This window comes from Astatotilapia calliptera, chromosome 12 (genome assembly GCF_964374335.1).
Source record: "Astatotilapia calliptera chromosome 12, fAstCal68.1, whole genome shotgun sequence".
In the NCBI taxonomy this organism is placed as follows: Eukaryota; Metazoa; Chordata; class Actinopteri; order Cichliformes; family Cichlidae; genus Astatotilapia; species Astatotilapia calliptera.
Genome location: NC_137433.1, coordinates 20334713 through 20353333, shown reverse-complemented (window position 1 = coordinate 20353333; position 18621 = coordinate 20334713). Strand labels below are relative to the sequence as shown.

The 18621-nt window shown below is 42.3% G+C and overlaps 2 protein-coding genes across 3 annotated transcripts; one reads left to right on the top strand and one right to left on the bottom strand.

Moving 5' to 3' along the window:
• Window positions 1–374: 374 nt before the first annotated feature.
• LOC113034329 (neurofilament medium polypeptide) lies at window positions 375–4868 on the bottom strand. Its single transcript, XM_026188799.2, has 4 exons — window positions 4056–4868; window positions 2648–2847; window positions 2406–2530; window positions 375–2310 (listed from the first exon to the last, which is right to left on the bottom strand). Exons 1-4 carry the CDS (start codon window positions 4804–4806, stop codon window positions 1032–1034), a joined length of 2355 nt encoding a protein of 784 aa, XP_026044584.2. The 5' UTR covers window positions 4807–4868; the 3' UTR covers window positions 375–1031.
• Window positions 4869–7306: 2438 nt separating this feature from the next.
• fancg (FA complementation group G) lies at window positions 7307–18425 on the top strand. Of its 2 annotated transcripts, none has more exons than XM_026186775.2 (14): window positions 7307–7499; window positions 8047–8146; window positions 10612–10737; window positions 10864–11036; window positions 11430–11583; window positions 12920–13050; window positions 13140–13286; window positions 13484–13644; window positions 13761–13827; window positions 13909–14225; window positions 14309–14349; window positions 14442–14615; window positions 15258–15372; window positions 17492–18425. In XM_026186775.2, exons 1-14 carry the CDS (start codon window positions 7431–7433, stop codon window positions 17583–17585), a joined length of 1869 nt encoding a protein of 622 aa, XP_026042560.2. In that variant the 5' UTR covers window positions 7307–7430; the 3' UTR covers window positions 17586–18425. The 2 variants fall into 2 exon arrangements, with proteins under 2 accessions (XP_026042560.2, XP_026042561.2); XM_026186776.2 differs by having other exon boundaries at window positions 7318–7499; window positions 8050–8146.
• The last annotated feature ends 196 nt before the right edge of the window (window positions 18426–18621 follow it).

Below are 18621 nucleotides of genomic sequence, written 5' to 3'. Positions count from 1 at the left end.
TTTATGGCTGTGCCTGTAGGACAATTTGATCATTCTGGTGATTTTTAATTAACAATCCTAAGATAAATGTGTGTCCTCTGCTCCTGTTTGTAATGAGACAGGCCTTGGAAATGAGAGAGAGAGTCTGTGCGAGCCGGCGACACTGCTCTTGATTTATACATGAACGCGGTCTGTGGGACATGAGGAAGGGTGCAGCAGCTTTGGAGAGTGGGTACAGCTCCCCCTCTCCACAGCCGCAATGCAGTGCAATAACTCGCAGCGTTTACCTTTTGGCATCGCACCTCGTAGAATTTCTCTTGACACTTTATTAATCTTCACTTTAATGAGCTGCAGATTTCTGCATACATGAAGAAAAGCCGCCAAGCCTTGTGTGCTTCATTTTTCATTCTTTATTTTTGTGTTTCATATTGCATATTCTCAGCAGTTTATACAGAGCACAGTCATCATTGTCCTAACACTGCAGACTAGAAGAGTGAGACACTCCAGTTCACCCGTAAGGAGAAGCTGCATTAAGGTGCACAACAAGCAAAATTCAAGTCTTCCTTATTTATTCATTTGTAAATATAACATTTGTGTTTCCCTAAATATAAGTTTTCATATTCAATATCTGTGACAATCTTTAGCTAGACATTGGTTTGACATCTCTACCCTTGAAGGCTTGCGTAGGTGCAGCAGGGTCCTCCTGCCCCCATCAGCGGGAATCCTGTTTAAATGCACTTGATATTGATTAAGGGCAGTTGTCACATTCTGATAAAGAGTTTAAGAGCATTCTGTATTCACTACAGTCATACATCAGAAGCATCAGGGGCATATAATGGCCATACGTAGGGAGCGGGGGGGTATTTGCTACAGAAATCACTATTGCTTACATACTGTTACCTGCTTGGCTTTGGGCATTGCCCATCTGAACTGCTGGGTACATCCAGCTTCTCTTTCTCTTCAGTCACTTTTTGCCCTTTCCTCACCTCACCTCCCTCCATCACAGATCTTTGGCATCTCCTCCTCTAGCCCTGAAACGCAGCATTTTTGTCTTACTTCTTGGGTTTCTCCTCCTTGCTTTCCTTTGACTCAGTGCCAGAAGATTTCTCAGCCTTCTCCATCTTTGCTCCTTCCTTCACCTCTTTACTAGCCTCCTTTTTCTCCTCTGGCTTCTTCTCCTCTTTCTTGCTATCTTTTTTCTCAGGCTCTGCTTTAGGCTTCTCCTCTGGCTTCTTCTCCTCTGTTTTTTTCTCCTCTGGTTTCTTCTCCTCTGGCTTCTTCTCCTCCTTCTTGCTTTCTGTTTTCTCAGGCTCTGCTTTAGCAGCTGGCTTTGCCTCAGGTTCGGCCTTCTCTGATTTAGGAGCAGAGGGCTTCTCCTCCTCCTTGGCAGGGGGAGTACTCTCTTTAGCCTCAGACTTGGGGGCTGGCTTGTCCTCAGCAGGCTTGCTGGGAGTTACAGGTTTTGAAGCCTCTTCCTTTTTTGGTGTTTCCTCTTCTTTGCTTTCTTTCTTTGTTTCAGGTTTGTCCACCTTCTCTGGTTCTTTCTCTTTGGGTTCCTGCTTCTTCTCCTCCTTCACAGGCTGCTCTTTCTCCTTCTTTTCCTCTTTGACAGGCTGAGGCTTCTCTTTTTTCTCCTCTTTTTCCTCCTTTTTAGGGGTGTCTTTGGCAGAAAATGGTTTGGCCTTCTCCTTCTCTGGAGACTTTGGTTCAGGGCTCTTGGGAGGAGGAGATTTGGACTCAGGAGACTTGCTGGGTGGGGATTTGGACACGGGTGACTTTGACTCATCTCCTGCAGGAGACTTGGCTGCAGGGGATTTGGCTGCTGGTGATTTGGCTTCTGGTGATTTTTGTGGCGATTTAGATTCTGGTGATTTGACAGTAGGAGATTTAGATTGAGGAGATTTTGAAGGAGGGGAAGCAGCTTTTTCTGGAGATTTGGACTTTTCTTCTTCTTCACCTGCCTTTTCTTCCTCTCCTTTCTCCTCTTCCTCTCCCTCTTCTTCCTTTTCCTCCTCTTTTTCTTCCTCTCCCTCTCCTTCCTGCTTCTCATCTCCTTTTTCCTCACCTTCTTCTTCACCCTCTTCTTCTTTGGTTTCTTCACCCTCTCCTTCCTCTGCTTCTTCTTCATCTTCTTCTTTCTTTTCCTCCTCATCTTCATCTGCTTCCTCTGTCACCTCCGTCACCTGTGTTTCATCTGTCTGTTCCTCTACAATGACTGTATCAGAGATCTCTTCTCCTTTTACTTTCAAGTGGGCAGAGATTCTGCTTTCCAGGTAGGAGTATGGGCCTCCACCTGACACAAAGCGATTCTCCTCTCCCTCCAGTAGTTTCCTGTTTGGAAGACAAGAACACAGAGAATGAAAGTGTTAATCACTTTTAGCATAAAGAAACCAATTTAAAGTTACATTTTTTAGATCCCAACTAACCTGTAAGCAGCAATTTCGATATCCAGAGCCATCTTCACATTCAGAAGCTCCTGGTAATCTTTTAGCTGGCTAGCCATCTCCCATTTTGTAGTTTTTAACTCGTTGTCGAGCTGATTGATGGTTTCCTGCAAAACAAACGTAAACATCCTCTCTGGTCACATATCATTCATCAAGTGTCTGAAAAGAGATTTGCAGTATTGGTGCATTTCTGCTTTTTCTGCATGTCTGTGCTGATGCCTTGCCTGTAGTGAGTTGAGGTCGTCTTGGTGTCTGTCTTCACTCTCTATACGCTGCCTCTCCAGTGACTCCTTGGTTCCTCGAAGAGTCTCCAGCTCAATGGTGCGGCTCTGGAGCTTGCGGCGGTATTCTGCAATCTCTTCCTGGGTTCCACGGATTGCATCCTGGTTAGACCGAGCAGCCTCGGACAGATGCTCCATGCGCACTGTGGAAAAAAACGAATTTTAAAAAGTACATGACATGTTTAGAAATCACTTTTAATTAAGATAATCGCCTGAAATATGACACATATGCATACTTTTAAAAGAAAGGGGAACATTTTGAGTCTAAAGACGTAGGCCTTTTTTTAACTGAAAATATTTAACCAGTCCTGCTTTAGAGAACAGACAGTTACTACAAAGATCCTCTGTAACCTTGACACTGTCCAGCTGCCAGTCAATAGTCTGACTCAGCTCCCTCCTGCATCCAAGCATGAATAAACCACTGCTGCAGTCAGCTGGACTCAAAGAAGGTCAATTTGTTTGTACCTTTTACTAGCTGTACCAGGTCAAAATGTACACCTACTGAGAGGGATTGGGTATAGACCAATATGTCCTTTGACATACCCAAAACTACAATGCGCAGGAAACCCTTCTGGGCCTTCAAAGTTGTCAGCAGTTTGTTTATGTAGCACCATAAAAGTCAGCAGTGCTGTGTCTAAGTGCTGCTCACAGTGGCTGTAAGATCATGTCTCACTTATTTCTTTGCTAGTAATTCTATGCATCAGATCTACGTCCAGGTGCTTTTATTAATCACATCAGCCAGGAGAAGATGGCTGTAAAAAGCACGACCGACTGATGAAACATTATCAGCCCGCCGCGACCTTGAAAGGTACTTTTCTACTCGTGGAAGTCCAGGGTCAGATCCATCAGCACAGCAAAAAGAGAAACAGGTAGTGAACACCCACTGCTAGTCGGCAAGAGTGCAAATTAATCGTAGTCTCTTCGCTGTGTGCCACCTCACCTCTGCAGGGCTGGCCTTTAATTTTTTTTAAATATTCTTTTAAAAGGTCACTATGCCGCAACTGCGCAGTCATAGAAAAGGGCACCAACTAAGATAAAAGGCAAATTATTGATATTATTTAAGTGATTATTATTATTTTATGTATTTATTTGCGCATTTCCAAACTGGTTACCTTGCTTCTTTCGCGTAATTCGTCACTTGTAATTTAACCTCTAAAGTTTTCGATGTGATAGATTAATAAATGTTATCAACCAACATTCCAACGTAACAGTCGGAGACGCCTCAAATAAATCCCGATCTGGATCCATGAGGCACACCTCAGCACCACGGACAGCGGACAAACGTGACTTTACGCACGGAGACTTTTGATCGTTTCAATAAACTTTCCTCCTCTTTTTTGATCGGACTCACCTTTGAACCACTCCTCGGCGTGCACTGAGGTCTTGGATGCGTGACTGTCCAGCTGCGAGCGGATCTCGCGCAGTGCGGTGGTGACATCCGCCTTCAGGGTGTCCCGCATGTCGAAGCTCACCTGCGCGCTCTGAATCTGCTCCAAGAGCTCCGCCACTTCTTCCTCGTGGTTCTTCTTAAGAAAAGCGGCCTCCTCTTCCAGCGCACGGAGCTTCTTGTCTAGCTCCAGGCGTACCAGCCGGCACTCCTCGACATACTTTTTCATAGCGCGAGCGGCAGCCTCCAACTCTTCCCGGTTCCGCGCTTCATCCTCCAGCCTGACCCGCAGGTGCTGGATGTCCTCTTCCAAGTGCTCGTGCTCCACAGCCGCGCGGGCCTTCTCTCCGGTCAGCTGCTGCAGGAGACCCCTGAGGTCACCCAGTTCCCTCTCGTAGTGCTCCCCGACCGAGGCGCGCCCGGCTTGGTTCTGCCGCAGCGCCGCCGCTTCCGCCTCCAGGTTGCGGTTGTGCATCTCCAGGTTGCGCACCTTGTCGATGTAGCCGGCAAACCGGTCGTTCAGAGCTTGCAGGATCTCTTTCTCGCTCTTCCGAGTCATGTCGCCGTTAAAGGTCTCCAAGCTGTCGATTGAGGATGGCTGGCTGTAGGTGAGGCGACGGCGCTGGGAGTGAAAGCCGCTGGAGGACACGGAGGCGGGCCGAGCCTTGCGGTACGAGCTCGGGCCCATGAAGTGATGCTCTACCGTGAAACTCATGTTGGCTGGGCCGGTGAGAACTGACTGCAGTAGGAGGGAGAGCGATCAGCTTTTATAGGAGGGAGGGAAAAGACAGTAGTCAGCACCAAGACACGCTCGTTTTTAAAGAGATACCTTTTCCTCAGAAAACTACCGGCTGCGCAGGAATGGCAAGACGATACTCGCTCCCGTTAGTGTAGGATCCTGATGATAAGTATGTATTTTGAAGGTATTAGAGGTGTTGATGAGGGGATACTTTACTGACGGAACAATCCTAAATATTGGGACTATAACATGCGATATGTTTTTTAAGCATCCAAAACTGCACCTGGAAATATCTAGGCGATGTTTCAAAACAAGATTGTAATATAAATAATTTTAATCATATTCACAAATGCCTGCTTCTGGGTTTCTTTACGCAGTTTAAAAAATATATATTTAAAAACACATGGGAATACTGTGGGCATAGATGTGGCTAAAGTCCTGGTGGACCTTCTTTCTAATATGTTTCTTTAATAGGGACAACTCATCTTAATAATAAATACCACTTTAAAATGTAACAAACTGTAAATGATTTTAGCAAATTTGCTCATTTCCATCTGTGACTGATTGTGTGGGTGTCCACTGTGTTCTGCTGATGCTCTCTGTAGCTTCACTACTGCAGTGTGAGTTTGCAGATCCACAGCCATACCCCCTGGGACTCAACTCAACTGCTGGGCCATTGACAGACTCCTTCTTTTAGTACAGGCACACACACAAAGAGTATTTCCTTCTTTCCCCTTTTCAGAAAGCAGCTTCCCATCACTTAGTTTCTGCTTCTTTTTGAGAGAGCAATTTTAACATGTGCAGAATCTGATTGCAGGTTGAGTGTGTGATGCACACAAATGACACAGAAACCAAAAACAGCAGCATGAGTTACACTGATACAGCATTCACAGAAACCCCAAACAGCTGTCTCTGCTGATCTAAAGAGATGTCTGCTCTGAGAAGAGGAGCAGTTCTGAAGAGCACATACAGCACCTATTGATCACTCAGGGTGAGTGAGTTTATTCTACCTTAAAGGGAAACTGTAGGCCTCGCCTTTAATATGAGCAAATATTTGGAAGAATCCACCATTTAGCAGACAGCAGCGATTTCTCATTTTCAGCCATTCTTTGTTATTGTAACATTAATGTCATCAGCTCAGTGACACCCATAGATGTGTGACACTTAAGTGCTCTATAGCAGATGCGCTACATTTGTAATGAAACACGCAAAAGTCTCTGTGTGCTTTGCATCACGTCTCACACGTTTGGGGTGGGGTGGTGGGGGTTCTCCAGCATAGGAATTACATGCGTCACAGCCCCTCCATCCACTGGCTGCATGTTTTATAGATGAGGATAATGCAACAGAGATGACAGGATTCTGCTGTGAAAGGCACTTTCTGTAGCGCATGTCAAAATGTAAGTGCACATGAAATATAAGCAGCAGGCCAGATCTGAGGTTTATCAGCAGTTATTGCAGTAACTCAAAACAGTCTGGCCTGAAAGCACGAGTATCTGTTACTTGAAACCAAAAATCTTGTAACAGCCAAACTAAGATATATTGCTTGGAATATGACCTCCAAATAACAGGTCACCTGCAGTCTGTCTCCTGCTTTTGCTTCTCAGAATTAACATAATCCTCTCTCCTGTGCTGTCATAGGTGAATTAATCAGTCACATTTTTCAATATAGCTGAAAGCTTGATGACTGCCACTGCAAAGGCTTTTGATAGAAGAGCACAAAGGATGTTGCCATGTAGCGGCCTTGTCCTTGAAGCGATGGATGGACAGACAGCAGCAGAGTGAGACAGATACAGAGATGGAAAATAGCAGAATCGATGCAGAGGAAAACGTCAGAAAAAAGTGAAACGTGTCCCAGAGGAATGATATCTTGCATTTGCAGGTGCACTGAGTTTAGGCTGTGGAGTTTCCCTTGTTTCAGAGGGGTATATTTAGACATTTCAGTGATTTGAGACTATCAGAGAACAGAAGAGCTGCAAGGCTGTGTTGGAAGGCAGACAACGAAGAACACAGTCGTCAGGGAACAAGTGGATGCACTGAAGGAGGGATGACAGGGTGTGACTGGAACTGGGGGACAAAACAGGGAGTCACCTTGGGAATGACATCCAGAAAAATGGTAGTCCGAAGTCTAACGGATGAATCAGCTGTAATTCAATTAAGGTTTAGATAGTGTTTCCTTACATTAGACTTCTGTGTGTTTGAGTATGTGTGCATGCATGTTTATACATGTAACTGAGGCTGATGCTTTTTTTTTCAGAACTACACAGCAGTCATGCAGATAATAAAAAATAGCTTTGTAACTGTGGAAATTTACTGACCATAGAGAAGTAGCTCACAGCTTGATCATGGCTCTGCCAGACCCAGAGATTGAACTTTCTAGAAAGCATCTAAACTTGACTCCGTTACAGCACCACCTGCTGGTCAGTCAGCAGAATGCCGGTGTCATCCCCACATGTGTCCACAGGGGGCAGCAGAGCCCCGCTGCCACTCAGCCTGTAACGTTTTATTTCCTGTGTTGCTCGCTTCTCTTTCACAAACGAGGGAAAGTTCAAACGAAACCACTCCAGCTTTTTCACCAAACACCGATGTGATGTGTGGTTAAAATGTATCAGCCGCCCTCTTTACTCGAGAAGTGGAGTCAGGAGAACAACGAGTTGGTAAATAAGTGTAAGGTGGGTAAGGCCGGCTAGCAGGTATACATTTAATCACAGCTCTGCGATTAATTAGCAATACTAACATCAAATAAAACTGTAACTGCGAATAGATTAGATGACCAAAAATCTCATAGTTTAATTCATGTGCTAAAATGTAAAACAGAGCCAGTTTTTCTCCTGACAGACTGAAGTCCTTCTGTGCTGTCTTTTTCTTCAATGATTGTATATTAGCCTCCCTACCGTAACATAATACAGAAATAGAAGAGGTTTGCGTATGTATTAAGGTGTTATACAATTATGTAAAATACTCTACCTGGAGAACAAGTCATGAAGTCTTCTTTATGATATTGTTTTGGATTATTATTGGAGCTGTAGAACAGCGTTAAGTTACACAAAGCCACTTATACCAAACATAAGAAAGGAGTAGGGGGTATCCCTCATGATGGTAGTTTGCAATGTGAAGTGCTCTCAAAAATACTCTCATGAAGGTATCTGACATAAATTTATCCAACACTGTGGTACATCCTGATCATGGTGTCATTTTGCTTTCACTTGATTGTTTCAGCAGCAGGAGGCAGCTGGAGGTGCTGTGAGCCGAGACCACAGGCAGTCCAGCCTGAGGTGGTGTTCCTCTGAATTTCACAAACTTTTGAGGAAAATCCAAGGTACTATGTGATATATTTGTCACATTTTATTTTTCAAATCATCACAAATGTTAATATTAGACACAGATAATTTGAGTAAATACAAAAAGTATTTTTTAAATGTAAATGATTAGTTCATTTATTAAGAGCTATTCAATAAAAAAAGCTATCCAAACCTACCCACCTCGGAAAGCTGAGAATAGGTTCACTAGCCACACCCAGGTCTGATTACTGCCAGACCAGCTGAATCAAGAAATCTCTTAAATTAAAACAGTCTGACAAAGTGAAAAGTTCTCAAAAAGCAACACATCATGCCACGACCCAAAGAACCACCCGAGAAACAAATTCACTGACATCCTTCAGTCCGGAAAGGGCTACAAAGAAATTTCCTACGGCTTTAGGATTCCAGTGAACCACAGTAAGAGCCATCATACACAAATGGAGAAAAACTTGGAACAGTGGGGAAACTTCTCAGGAGTGACATGGGGCCCGTTCTTCGTACCGCGCTAAGTGAGTTAGCTGGATTTGATTGTTGACGATTTCGCGTGATCCTGGATCGTTCGGTTCCCCGAAGCCCATCCGGGACTTGCTGTCATAGCAACAGAGCCGTAAGCGTAAACCTGCTCGGGAGCAGGTTTACTTTATGTAAACAGGATTAGATCGCGGCCACGCAGGTATGTCCGCGTCATTCATACGAAAGCAACAGCGATATTCCACCACTGTTTCACCATAAATAAATAACATCAATGTAACCAAAGATAATGCAGCACTTGATCCTTTTATTGATGTCACACAGATACATACAGGTCATTCCCTAAAAAAGGGACATGTACTATTAACATTCTATTACATGTATGTGATTATTACAGATGTAATTCATATTTCAGAGTAGTAATTGTAAATTACTTCGTGTAATCAAGATGAGAGACCACGGCTATAAAAGCGAAGGTGGATTTGGGAAGTCTGTCGCAGCCATGTCCTGTCCGTATACGCGAGCCACCCATTGCGGAAGGTGCAAGATTGATAAGGAGAGTTTTCAGAATTCAGCGTATATTGCGGGACAGACAGGATCCTTTAGCTCAGCGCGACAGTGTGCTCATAGAGAGATATCGATTTTCCCGTGAGGGTATTATTCACTTAACCAACTTGTTGACGAGGGGGTGCAGGACCACCACCTGTCTTTTTTTTTGCTCTGCCCTTTTCTTGGTTGCTGTTATGAACAAACAAACAGATTATTTCAGGGTCTCTGTCCAAGAGACGAAAAGCAATATAAGTGATAAATATTACCATTCTGTAGAATGTTCTTATATTTCACTTTTACTTGTTCCCATGTTCTTGTGGGTCCTGTTGTGGCTCTAATGTGAAAGGGGATATAATATAACATATTATAATATAATATAATGTAATATAATATTGGATAATATGGTGTGATATGATAAATCTACCCTACCGCCTACTGGTGTTGGCCAGAGGGGCCGATGGCGCAATATGGCAGCCTGGCTTCTGTCAGTCTGCCCCAGGGCAGCTGTGGCTACAACCGTAGCTGCTTCCACCAGTGTGTGAATGTGAGAGTGAATGAATAGTGGCATTGTAAAGCGCTTTGGGTGCCTTGAAAAGCGCTATATAAATCCAATCCATTATTATTATTATTATTAAATTACTTACGAGTTTGATTTGTCAGCAACTTTCTGCCAGCCCTCTCTCCTTGCTTTTGCAGCCTTTGCAGTGTTCTCTTGCGTTTTAATTAAACTCTGAAACTCCTGAAATCCCTCACTCAAGAGTTCTTGCTCTGCTGCCGAAAAATACCGAGCGCGCTCCTTCGACATTTTCGCCGACCAATCAGAGGGTTGCCGATCAATGTTTCTACTATCGATGCGTAGCCCCTGTTGGGCCACCCAGTGATCTCACATTACTTCATCCAGCTATACTAATCGTCAACAACAGGTGTGTTCGGGGAACCGGAATAGCGAGCTCAGAGTTAGCGCGATGATTTGGTCTTGGATGTTTCATTTGATCTTGGATGTAGTAAGCGACGTACGAAGCACAGGGCCCAGGAGGCCAAAATTACTCCAAGAGTGCAGCGACGACTCATCCAGGAGGTCAGAAAATACCCCAGAACAACATTAAAGAACTGCAGACCTCATACGTCAGTTAAGGTCAGAGTTGATGATTCAATAATAAGAAAGAGACTGGGCAACAATGGCATCCATAGGAGAGTTCAAGGAGAAAACCACTGCTCAAACACAAAGACTTCTCGATCCCCAAGACAGGAGAATATTTTGTAGGCTGATGAAATGAAAGGTTGAACTTTTTGAAGGTTTAATAAAAAAAAATTCTGATTTACTCAGTTTATCTTTGTCTAATATTGAAATTAGTTTAATGATCTGAAACATGCAAGTGTGAAAAATATATATTTAAAAAAGGAAGTCATGACACCGTATAATTTACCTCAATGCAGCTTCTTTCTACGCGTCTCTCTTCTGCAGGTATTCCTCCTCATGTAGATCACTTGCAGCTGGAGTTGGCAGTGGTGTATAATACGTGTGTATGCTTTACTGCTCAGTCTCAATTTTCAGAAGCTGAGCTGCTCCTCAAAGAAGCCACTGAGCGAGGTAGGCCTCTATGTGAAAAAATGGCCATATATGATACGATTCAGGAACTAATGCCACAAATCCAAGTTTTTGTAAGTTCAGAGATTCTCAAGTGTGAATTTTACAGCCTGCCATTCTTCTTTACAGTGTTACAGGTGACAGGAAATAACGCTGATACTTCTGATCCGCTTGTGCTGTGGAGAGCAGGGCTTAAATCAGCGGGAAACACAGCTTTGCATCCTCATGTTTTGTACCTCCTCTGTCTGCAGTGGGCACTATGGCTGGCCAAATGCCAGCTAGAAAATATAGGGGAATTACAGGTAAGATGATTTTTAGGTTATGTCCACGCCTTTCTACTTTCTTTTTAGTTTTAAACAAACTATAGGATCTATGCATTGATTAGCCACATGAGATGCCTGTTTAACTGCTTTATATGGGAAAAATCACTGTGCTGATTTTGACTTGTTCTTTGTCACCTGACACAGAGTTGGTAGAAACTATTTTCCCACAGTTATTTGTTGGATTCATGCTATCCCAGTGTTTTCTGTCACTGCATGTAATACAAACTACATTGATGATACTCCACAGTGTATAAGCATTTAAAGACCTGTGTGCAGTCCCCATCTGTCGAGTGGAGATGGAAGTTTGATCTTGGATTTGTTTTTGTTCTTGTTTAAAATGATTCAGTTATTGTATTTTTTCATGTCATGCAGGAGCAGATGTCTTCTCTTTGTGAGATAGTATGTGATGGAGTTGGGGATTGCAGTCCAAGCGAGGCAAAAGGAAGGTTGTCAAAGAGTCCTCTGTTGGTGATGGAACCGAAAAGGCTTACCGAATTATTACAGATCTGCACTTCCATTGCTCAAGGTTGGCTACATTCATGCTTTTTAGCAATGTATTTTTGAGGCTCAGTTATAGTTGTTTCTGCTCATGCTACCATAATTAATAAGGCATAAGTCATAGTGTAGATTTCTCCTCTCTGCTTTGCAAATTAACATTTCACCTCGGTGATCCCTTGTCAGCAAACTATTATTACATGCTTCCAAAATCAGTATTTGTGACATGTTTAAAGGTTTGTGTGTTGCTAACAGAGACGGGCAGTAACGCGTTACTGTAATCCGATTACTTTTTTCAAGTAACGAGTAAAGTATGGGATTACTATTGCAAAAACGGTAACTAGATTACCGTTACTTTCCCGTAGGAACGCTGCGTTACTGCGTTACTAAAACCGTGATTTTTTTTTTGCGAGAGTGTCTCATGACAGTGACATAAGCGAGTGCGACGTTCGTGGCAGCAGCTGTGTGCAGATCAACAATGGATAACATATCAAGTGCGGGAGAGAGTATGAGCGTGCAGCGTTTAAAGCGTGGAAGCACTGACCTTACTTTGAGTTTGATTCCATAAAAAGTGACAAAAACATTAATGTCCGTTGTGCGTGGGAAGAAAACTTCTTTTTACAGCGAAAAAAACCCCTAAACTTCCAAGCAAGCACCGAGTGCGCCATGACGTAATGTGAAACTCACAGAGAAACTCGCGGATTCTTCCACTGACCGCTGCGGCACACCTGCACCAGGGTAAACCTCCGCCTACCCAACTCCTGCTTTACAGGTGAAAATAGAGCAAAAGGACCGCTAGTCTTTGACTTTATTTATTTTCTGCTGTGTTTTACTTGCATCTATTTGAAAGAGTGAGTGTAAACACACACAAAAAAAATTATTTTATGTGCTGGAATGTGCACAAAATAGGTTTAAATATTAAACAAATTTCTTCCAGTCAGAGAATGTTGCATTTAATTAAATTTTTGCTTGATGCATAAAGTTAAAAGATTAAAACTAATAAAACAAGTTTTAAAAAGGGACCTTTCCATTTGATTACATTTTGTATGATGGATTATGTAGAAAAAGTAGAATTGGGCTGAAAGATCTATTGCTTTATCACCTATTCAGGTTGTAAATCGTGTTTTTAAAAAGTAACTAAGTAATTAATTACTTTTGAAAATAAGTAATCAGTAAAGTAACGGGATTACTTTTTTGGGGAAGTAATCAGTAATTAGTTACTGATTACTTTTTTCAAGTAACTTGACCAACACTGGTTGCTAATGTGTCTTTTTACACTAGCGACAGCTATGAACACTGATGATGGTGAAATATGACTGTGATGTATTCATAGACTTCCTCTGTGTGACTCCACATGTTTAAAAAAGGTGCAGAAAAGCTGAATGAGGGTCGGAGTTCAGAAGCGTTGTCTGATCTACAGGCGGCTTCTGCCCTGCCAGCTACCAGGGCTCTAGTGGCATATACACACCTTCTTTCAGGCTCCTGCCTCGCTCATATGGTATACACATGCACTGTAATCATATAAACAAAAGAGCAGCCTTTAAGCAGTTGTCTTAAGTTAATGTTTGTCTTTCCGATTGTCTCTAGAACCGCCCACAGATGGCACTGCAGTGTTACAAGAGGGCACTCGAGACAGACTCCCGTTGTGTGTGTGCTCTGTACCGAAGCATGCTCATCTATAGACAGCTGGGAAACACACAGGCTGAGATACAGGCTCTTCGCCTACTGCACTCAGTGAGTGATGCACATACACTCTCCACATAAAGGCCATACATGCAGACGAGAGAAAGGATGCCGGTAATCCCTGCATGTACATATATTTTTAAGTTAGAAGCCTCACAGATGAAGATAAAGAAGTTTATTTTGATCACTGACATATTTTCAGTTAAATTCAGGCCTGCATCAAACATCAGACCTATCTTTTCCCACAGACTTTGATGTTGCCCCCTGCTACAGAGCCCGTTCTGGGAGGTATCCAACCCCTCTCTCCGTCCTTACTCCTCAGTAGCCAATCACTAAGCAGGCTGCTTTCAGTCCCGTCTGCCCTAAGTGTCCTTTACAGCCTTGCCCTCAAATGTGTGCTCAGTGGCAGGTAAGAAGAGCAGCAGGGATGCTTGCTGACCTCTACTCCAAAACAGAAAATGCCAATAGAGAGGAGGACAAAAGTATACTTGTATTAACAGTGGAGTGTTGCTGATGTTTCTGCAGGGTTACTGAGGGTGTTGAACATTATCTGGATCTGCTGGCTGCTCTTCACTCAGAGGATCAACATGCAGTAAGAGTGAAAATAATAACAAACAAAATCACAATTCAATTCTCCTTAATGGGTTCAATGACATGTATTTGTTTGCCTCAGGTTGATGCTGAGGTTTCTGTCCTACCCAGGATGCCGGAGCTTTACCTGGAGGCTGGCACTGCCTTGCTCTTTACCTGGCGTCCTGCAGATTGTATGGCGTTCTGCAATGAAGTCATCAGCACGACACTGGAGCTGGTACCAGAGAAAGTGGTGTTGGAAGAGCCAGAGGAAGGAATTGGAGGAGACGCGAGGGGTCTGAGTGTGGAGGGTGAAGATAAAGTGGCGATGCTCCTCTGGGCTGCAGCTGCCTACCTCGTCCAGGGTCACTGCCACGCTCACTTGAAGGACTGGAAACAAGCTGTGACTCATTACACGAGGTGTGAGAGATGAAAGTAATTTTACTTGTTTCAGCGTAATTCAGTTATTAAAACAAAACAAAACACTGCATTCTGTATTACAGGTGCATCAACCTGCTGGTGAAGGTGCACTTAAAAAACAGAGGTGAATACCTTAATGAGTTTATAAATACTTGGGAGACTTTTGCCTTTTTTTCTGTCTTTCTGTTATTTTCTGTATTTTATGGTCGATTACAGATTTCCAACCACAGATCCCTGCTGCAGATGTGAATGTTAAGCATGGGAAAGATCTCTGCACCCTGCAAAGAATGAAGGGGCTTTCACTAGCATGGAGGGGTATCAGCTTCACCCAGATGGACCAGCTGAGAGAGGCGCTGAGGGACCTCCAGCTCAGCCTGCAGGCCTTCCCAGGTATACACGCCACAGCTGTAACTTAATCCTGTGAATAGCAGAAGTTGAAGCTATTTCTGACATTTGATATATCAGCAGTACTCTGTCATTGTAGCTAGCTGGTCATACAAAGAGAAAATAATATAAGTCATAGACTCCTAATCTTATACATCAGTGTATTTAATACTTTTTTTCTTATATGTAACATTTATCACATTGTTCTTCACTATTGGCCCACACTCAGTGACAAATAGGGGACACAAGACAAGTTGTATTGCTCATCATTGTTTTATTTACCATAAAGAAAACTAATAAACATGAGGTATGAGGAGTCAGAAGTATCAGTCATTACATGGATGCACGGATGAGCATTACATGTATGTGCTGATGTTGGCATCGGTGTGAAAGAGGAAACAAAAACAAAATCTGGAGGTGTCATTCCTAGGAGCTCAGGCCTGCTTAAACCATGTGGAATATGCTACACATGTGTAAACCAGTTATCCCAATGACCCTCTCCACTACTGTCCTCTGCAGGAGGAAACCCTGCAGAGACAAAAAGGGGAGGGGCCATAACACTGTAGACCACAGGATTGTATTGAGTGTGGATTTGATTTACATGGTATTGTGCTATAACACGTTGTTGTGCTGTATGTGTTGTCTCAGATTATACAGGAGCTGGGCTGTGGTGCGGTGAGGTGCTATGGAGGCTTGGCAGGAAGCACGAGGCAGCAGCTTGCTGGGAAAAGACCTGGAGCCTCACGACTCAGACCTCAGTGGAGTAAGGCTTTCATTCTTGTATTGTTAAATGCCGTCGCTACATTTGAAGTTTATAATGTTAACTGCTGTACGTCATACTGTAGAAGATATTTGATCCTATGGTGACTGGAACTCCGGGACACAGTTGGGGAGCATGATAAGGTCAAGGTTAGAGGTCAAGTTTTCTGAATATCTTGTGAACACAACAGCTCGAAAAGGATGTCACCTAGGTTTTTTGTTTTTTTTTTCTTAAAACTGGGTCATTGATGTTTTTATCCAGGAAGGATGTCATACTGGCCTCTCATACTGATATCTTAGCTGCATCTACTGACAGGCACTCACACCTTGGAATTTGGCAAGTTTTATACAATTCATGCATTTTTATTTTTATTTTGCAGGTTTCTCAATACCACAGTATAATATGTAGCTATACCAGTGCCACTGTTTCAGTCTTTTGATAAAGTCACATTCAAAGCTTTTCCTCAATTTGCATTCAGTGAATTTTCATAATGTTAATAACCCTTCTGCTGTCAGATTGCTGTAACCACATAGATTTCCAGGCTAGGGCACAACTCGATAGCAGAATCATTTCAACATTAATTTCAATAGATGTGGACATCTTTTAACTCCTATTCACAGCAATATTTATAAAGCATTAGATGTGCTTTATATATCCCATAAGTTGGGAAATTCCTGAGTTACAACAGCCTTCAGTATTTCAAGAAAATCTGAATAATGCATTAAGGTAGAAATGATAGAAAGTTAAATAAAGATAAAGAGAAAAAAAGAAACTCGGTAGGTAAAAATATAACTCGAAAGAAATTTAAATAGTACAAATGTAAAATGCTTATTATAACAATAATAACAATACAACATCACACAATTGCACCACACAATAATAAAATGGCTCAAAATCAATAAAATAAAATGAACCAGTAATGGTGTAAATGTAGTAAGTACATCAAATGTCAGACAGTGTAAAATATGGTGGACGGTTAGATCAGCTAGTCAGATGTATTGTGATCTGGAGATACTGGGTGAGCTTTAAAGATTTCCTTTATCTGTGTTTATGGCGAGGACCTACATTAGCCTGTTTGGATAAGGTTTTCAGCTGCATGTCCTGTAAATTCTGCAGGGGTGGTCAGGATTATCCGTGGTGGATCACAGTTTGTTCAATAACCTTCTCTACAGCACAGTTTCAGATGTGTCCAAAATACTGCTGTGCCATTTTTTTGTTGCTAGTATACACAAAAAAATGTTACCAGGTAATATAAGGTCAAATGTGTATTAAAGAGTTAGCCTTAACATTGCCATCGCTAGTCCTCTGTGGTTCAGTCAATTTCTCTCGCTATGTGCAAATGTTTTCCGGCTGTTTGTATATTCCTTCCACTCTCATGAAAGCAATTTCTCTCAAATGCCTTGAGGAGATTTCTTCAACTTAGACACAAACGTTTAGTTAGGGTCAAGGACGAGCTAAATAAATCAGGAATTTGTGCTGTAGCTACACGGTGCAGTTTCTCAATAAATTGCACAGGGATTGACACTCCTTCAGGTGTTGGTCTGTAGCTTATTGCTAAAAAAAGTTGGAGACAAATAAAGTGGCTTAGAAAGCTTAAAGATGAATTAAAATTAAGTGATTACATCTTATGGCTTAATAGAGCATGAATGAAACAGCAACTTCATTGTTGTTGGTTGACAGTCAGTCACAAGGTGACAATTTGTTTGTTCTCGCTCTTGTTGTTTTTTGTTGGAAATTGCATGTAAATAAGAACAAGCACTCAAAAGGGATTTGAGATAATTTCTAATTACACACACAAAGTGGAGTTTGATTTAGCTGGATTGCCAAGCAGGAGTTTAACATACTTGGCCCGACCAGGATGTTATTCCAGTGGTTATCAGAGGTCAGCACTGTCACCTCACAAAATACAAGCTGACAGTTTGCAGGCTCTCTCTCTGGGTATTCTGGCTTCCTCCCACAGACACACATGTTATGTTAATTTGTGATGAAACTACGTGGAAGGTTGTCTGACCTCACCAGGGTCTTCCCTGCCTCTTTCCCTAGGATTGATAGTTTAATCACTTCTCTATATGCAGATACATTAGCTATGCAATGATGACTCTAATCTTTGTCTGTGTTGCAGAAAACTGCCTTTGTACCTACAGGATCCTCAGTCTGGCCCTTTGTTGGACTCTGTGGAGTTGCGCTTTAGAATACAGGAACTTGGCTTTACCTAATCAGACTGGAGACAAAAGAAGAATTACTTGTGACTTAATGAGCTGGATCGATTTTGCTATGGGTTTCATTTCACACGCCATACAAACATGGACCTACAGGGACAATAAAATAAAGCTTACTGTAAGCATTTGAAACTAAGGATGGGCACAGTGTATGTGTATTGTATGCATGAAATGATGGAAGATTAGGGCATGCATTGTTTGGAGTTGCTGAACTGCCTTTAAGAAAGAAAAGTCTGGTGAGGTGATCTAGCCAATAAAGTTCTCTCTACATCAGCAAACCTTTAATATGCTGTACATGCACTGTCAGCTGAATTTTCAAAAACGGTTAAGCAAAAAAAACTACGAGCTACACTGCAGTCCCCCCTCCACACACCATACAGGGAAAAGTATCTGTCATGCCAGTTCCTCCAGTATAATACTCAGCTTAGTTACCATACCACACTCTAGCTGACAACGGTTCCATCAGCATCTCCATTAAGATAAACTGGACATTGATCATTACATGATGGACTGCCTTGATAAATGATGTATACCATATATCAGACTGTGTGATGGCTGGTGTTAAAAAAGTTTGGAATGAGGTGTTGTGGATGGGTTAGCCGACAATCCATTAAGGGAACATAATTTACTTAGGATGTCTTTGATCAAATTTCAAGCTACAAAAATGTATTGCTATCTAACATCTTGTCTCATTTTTTTTTTTTAAATTGAATAAATGAAGTATATCCTGTTGTTTTTCTTGGAAAAAATGCATTATTTAGCTTGAAAGTGTGTGTATACATGTGTTATCTGTCTTCCATAAATTTAATCTTACACATTTGCTGTTACCAACAGAAAGAGTCAATTTCATATTTTGGTGATTATTCTATATCAACGCGGTGAAAGTTAATTGGGTGGCTGAATTCAGTCGAAGGACCAATAAGAAGAAAAACCTTCGTCCAAAAGACTCGGTAACAACAAACTCCAATTTTTTGATTGGTTGATGGGTTTGACAGACAACCGCTAGCCAATCAGAATGAAGGATGCATCCAGT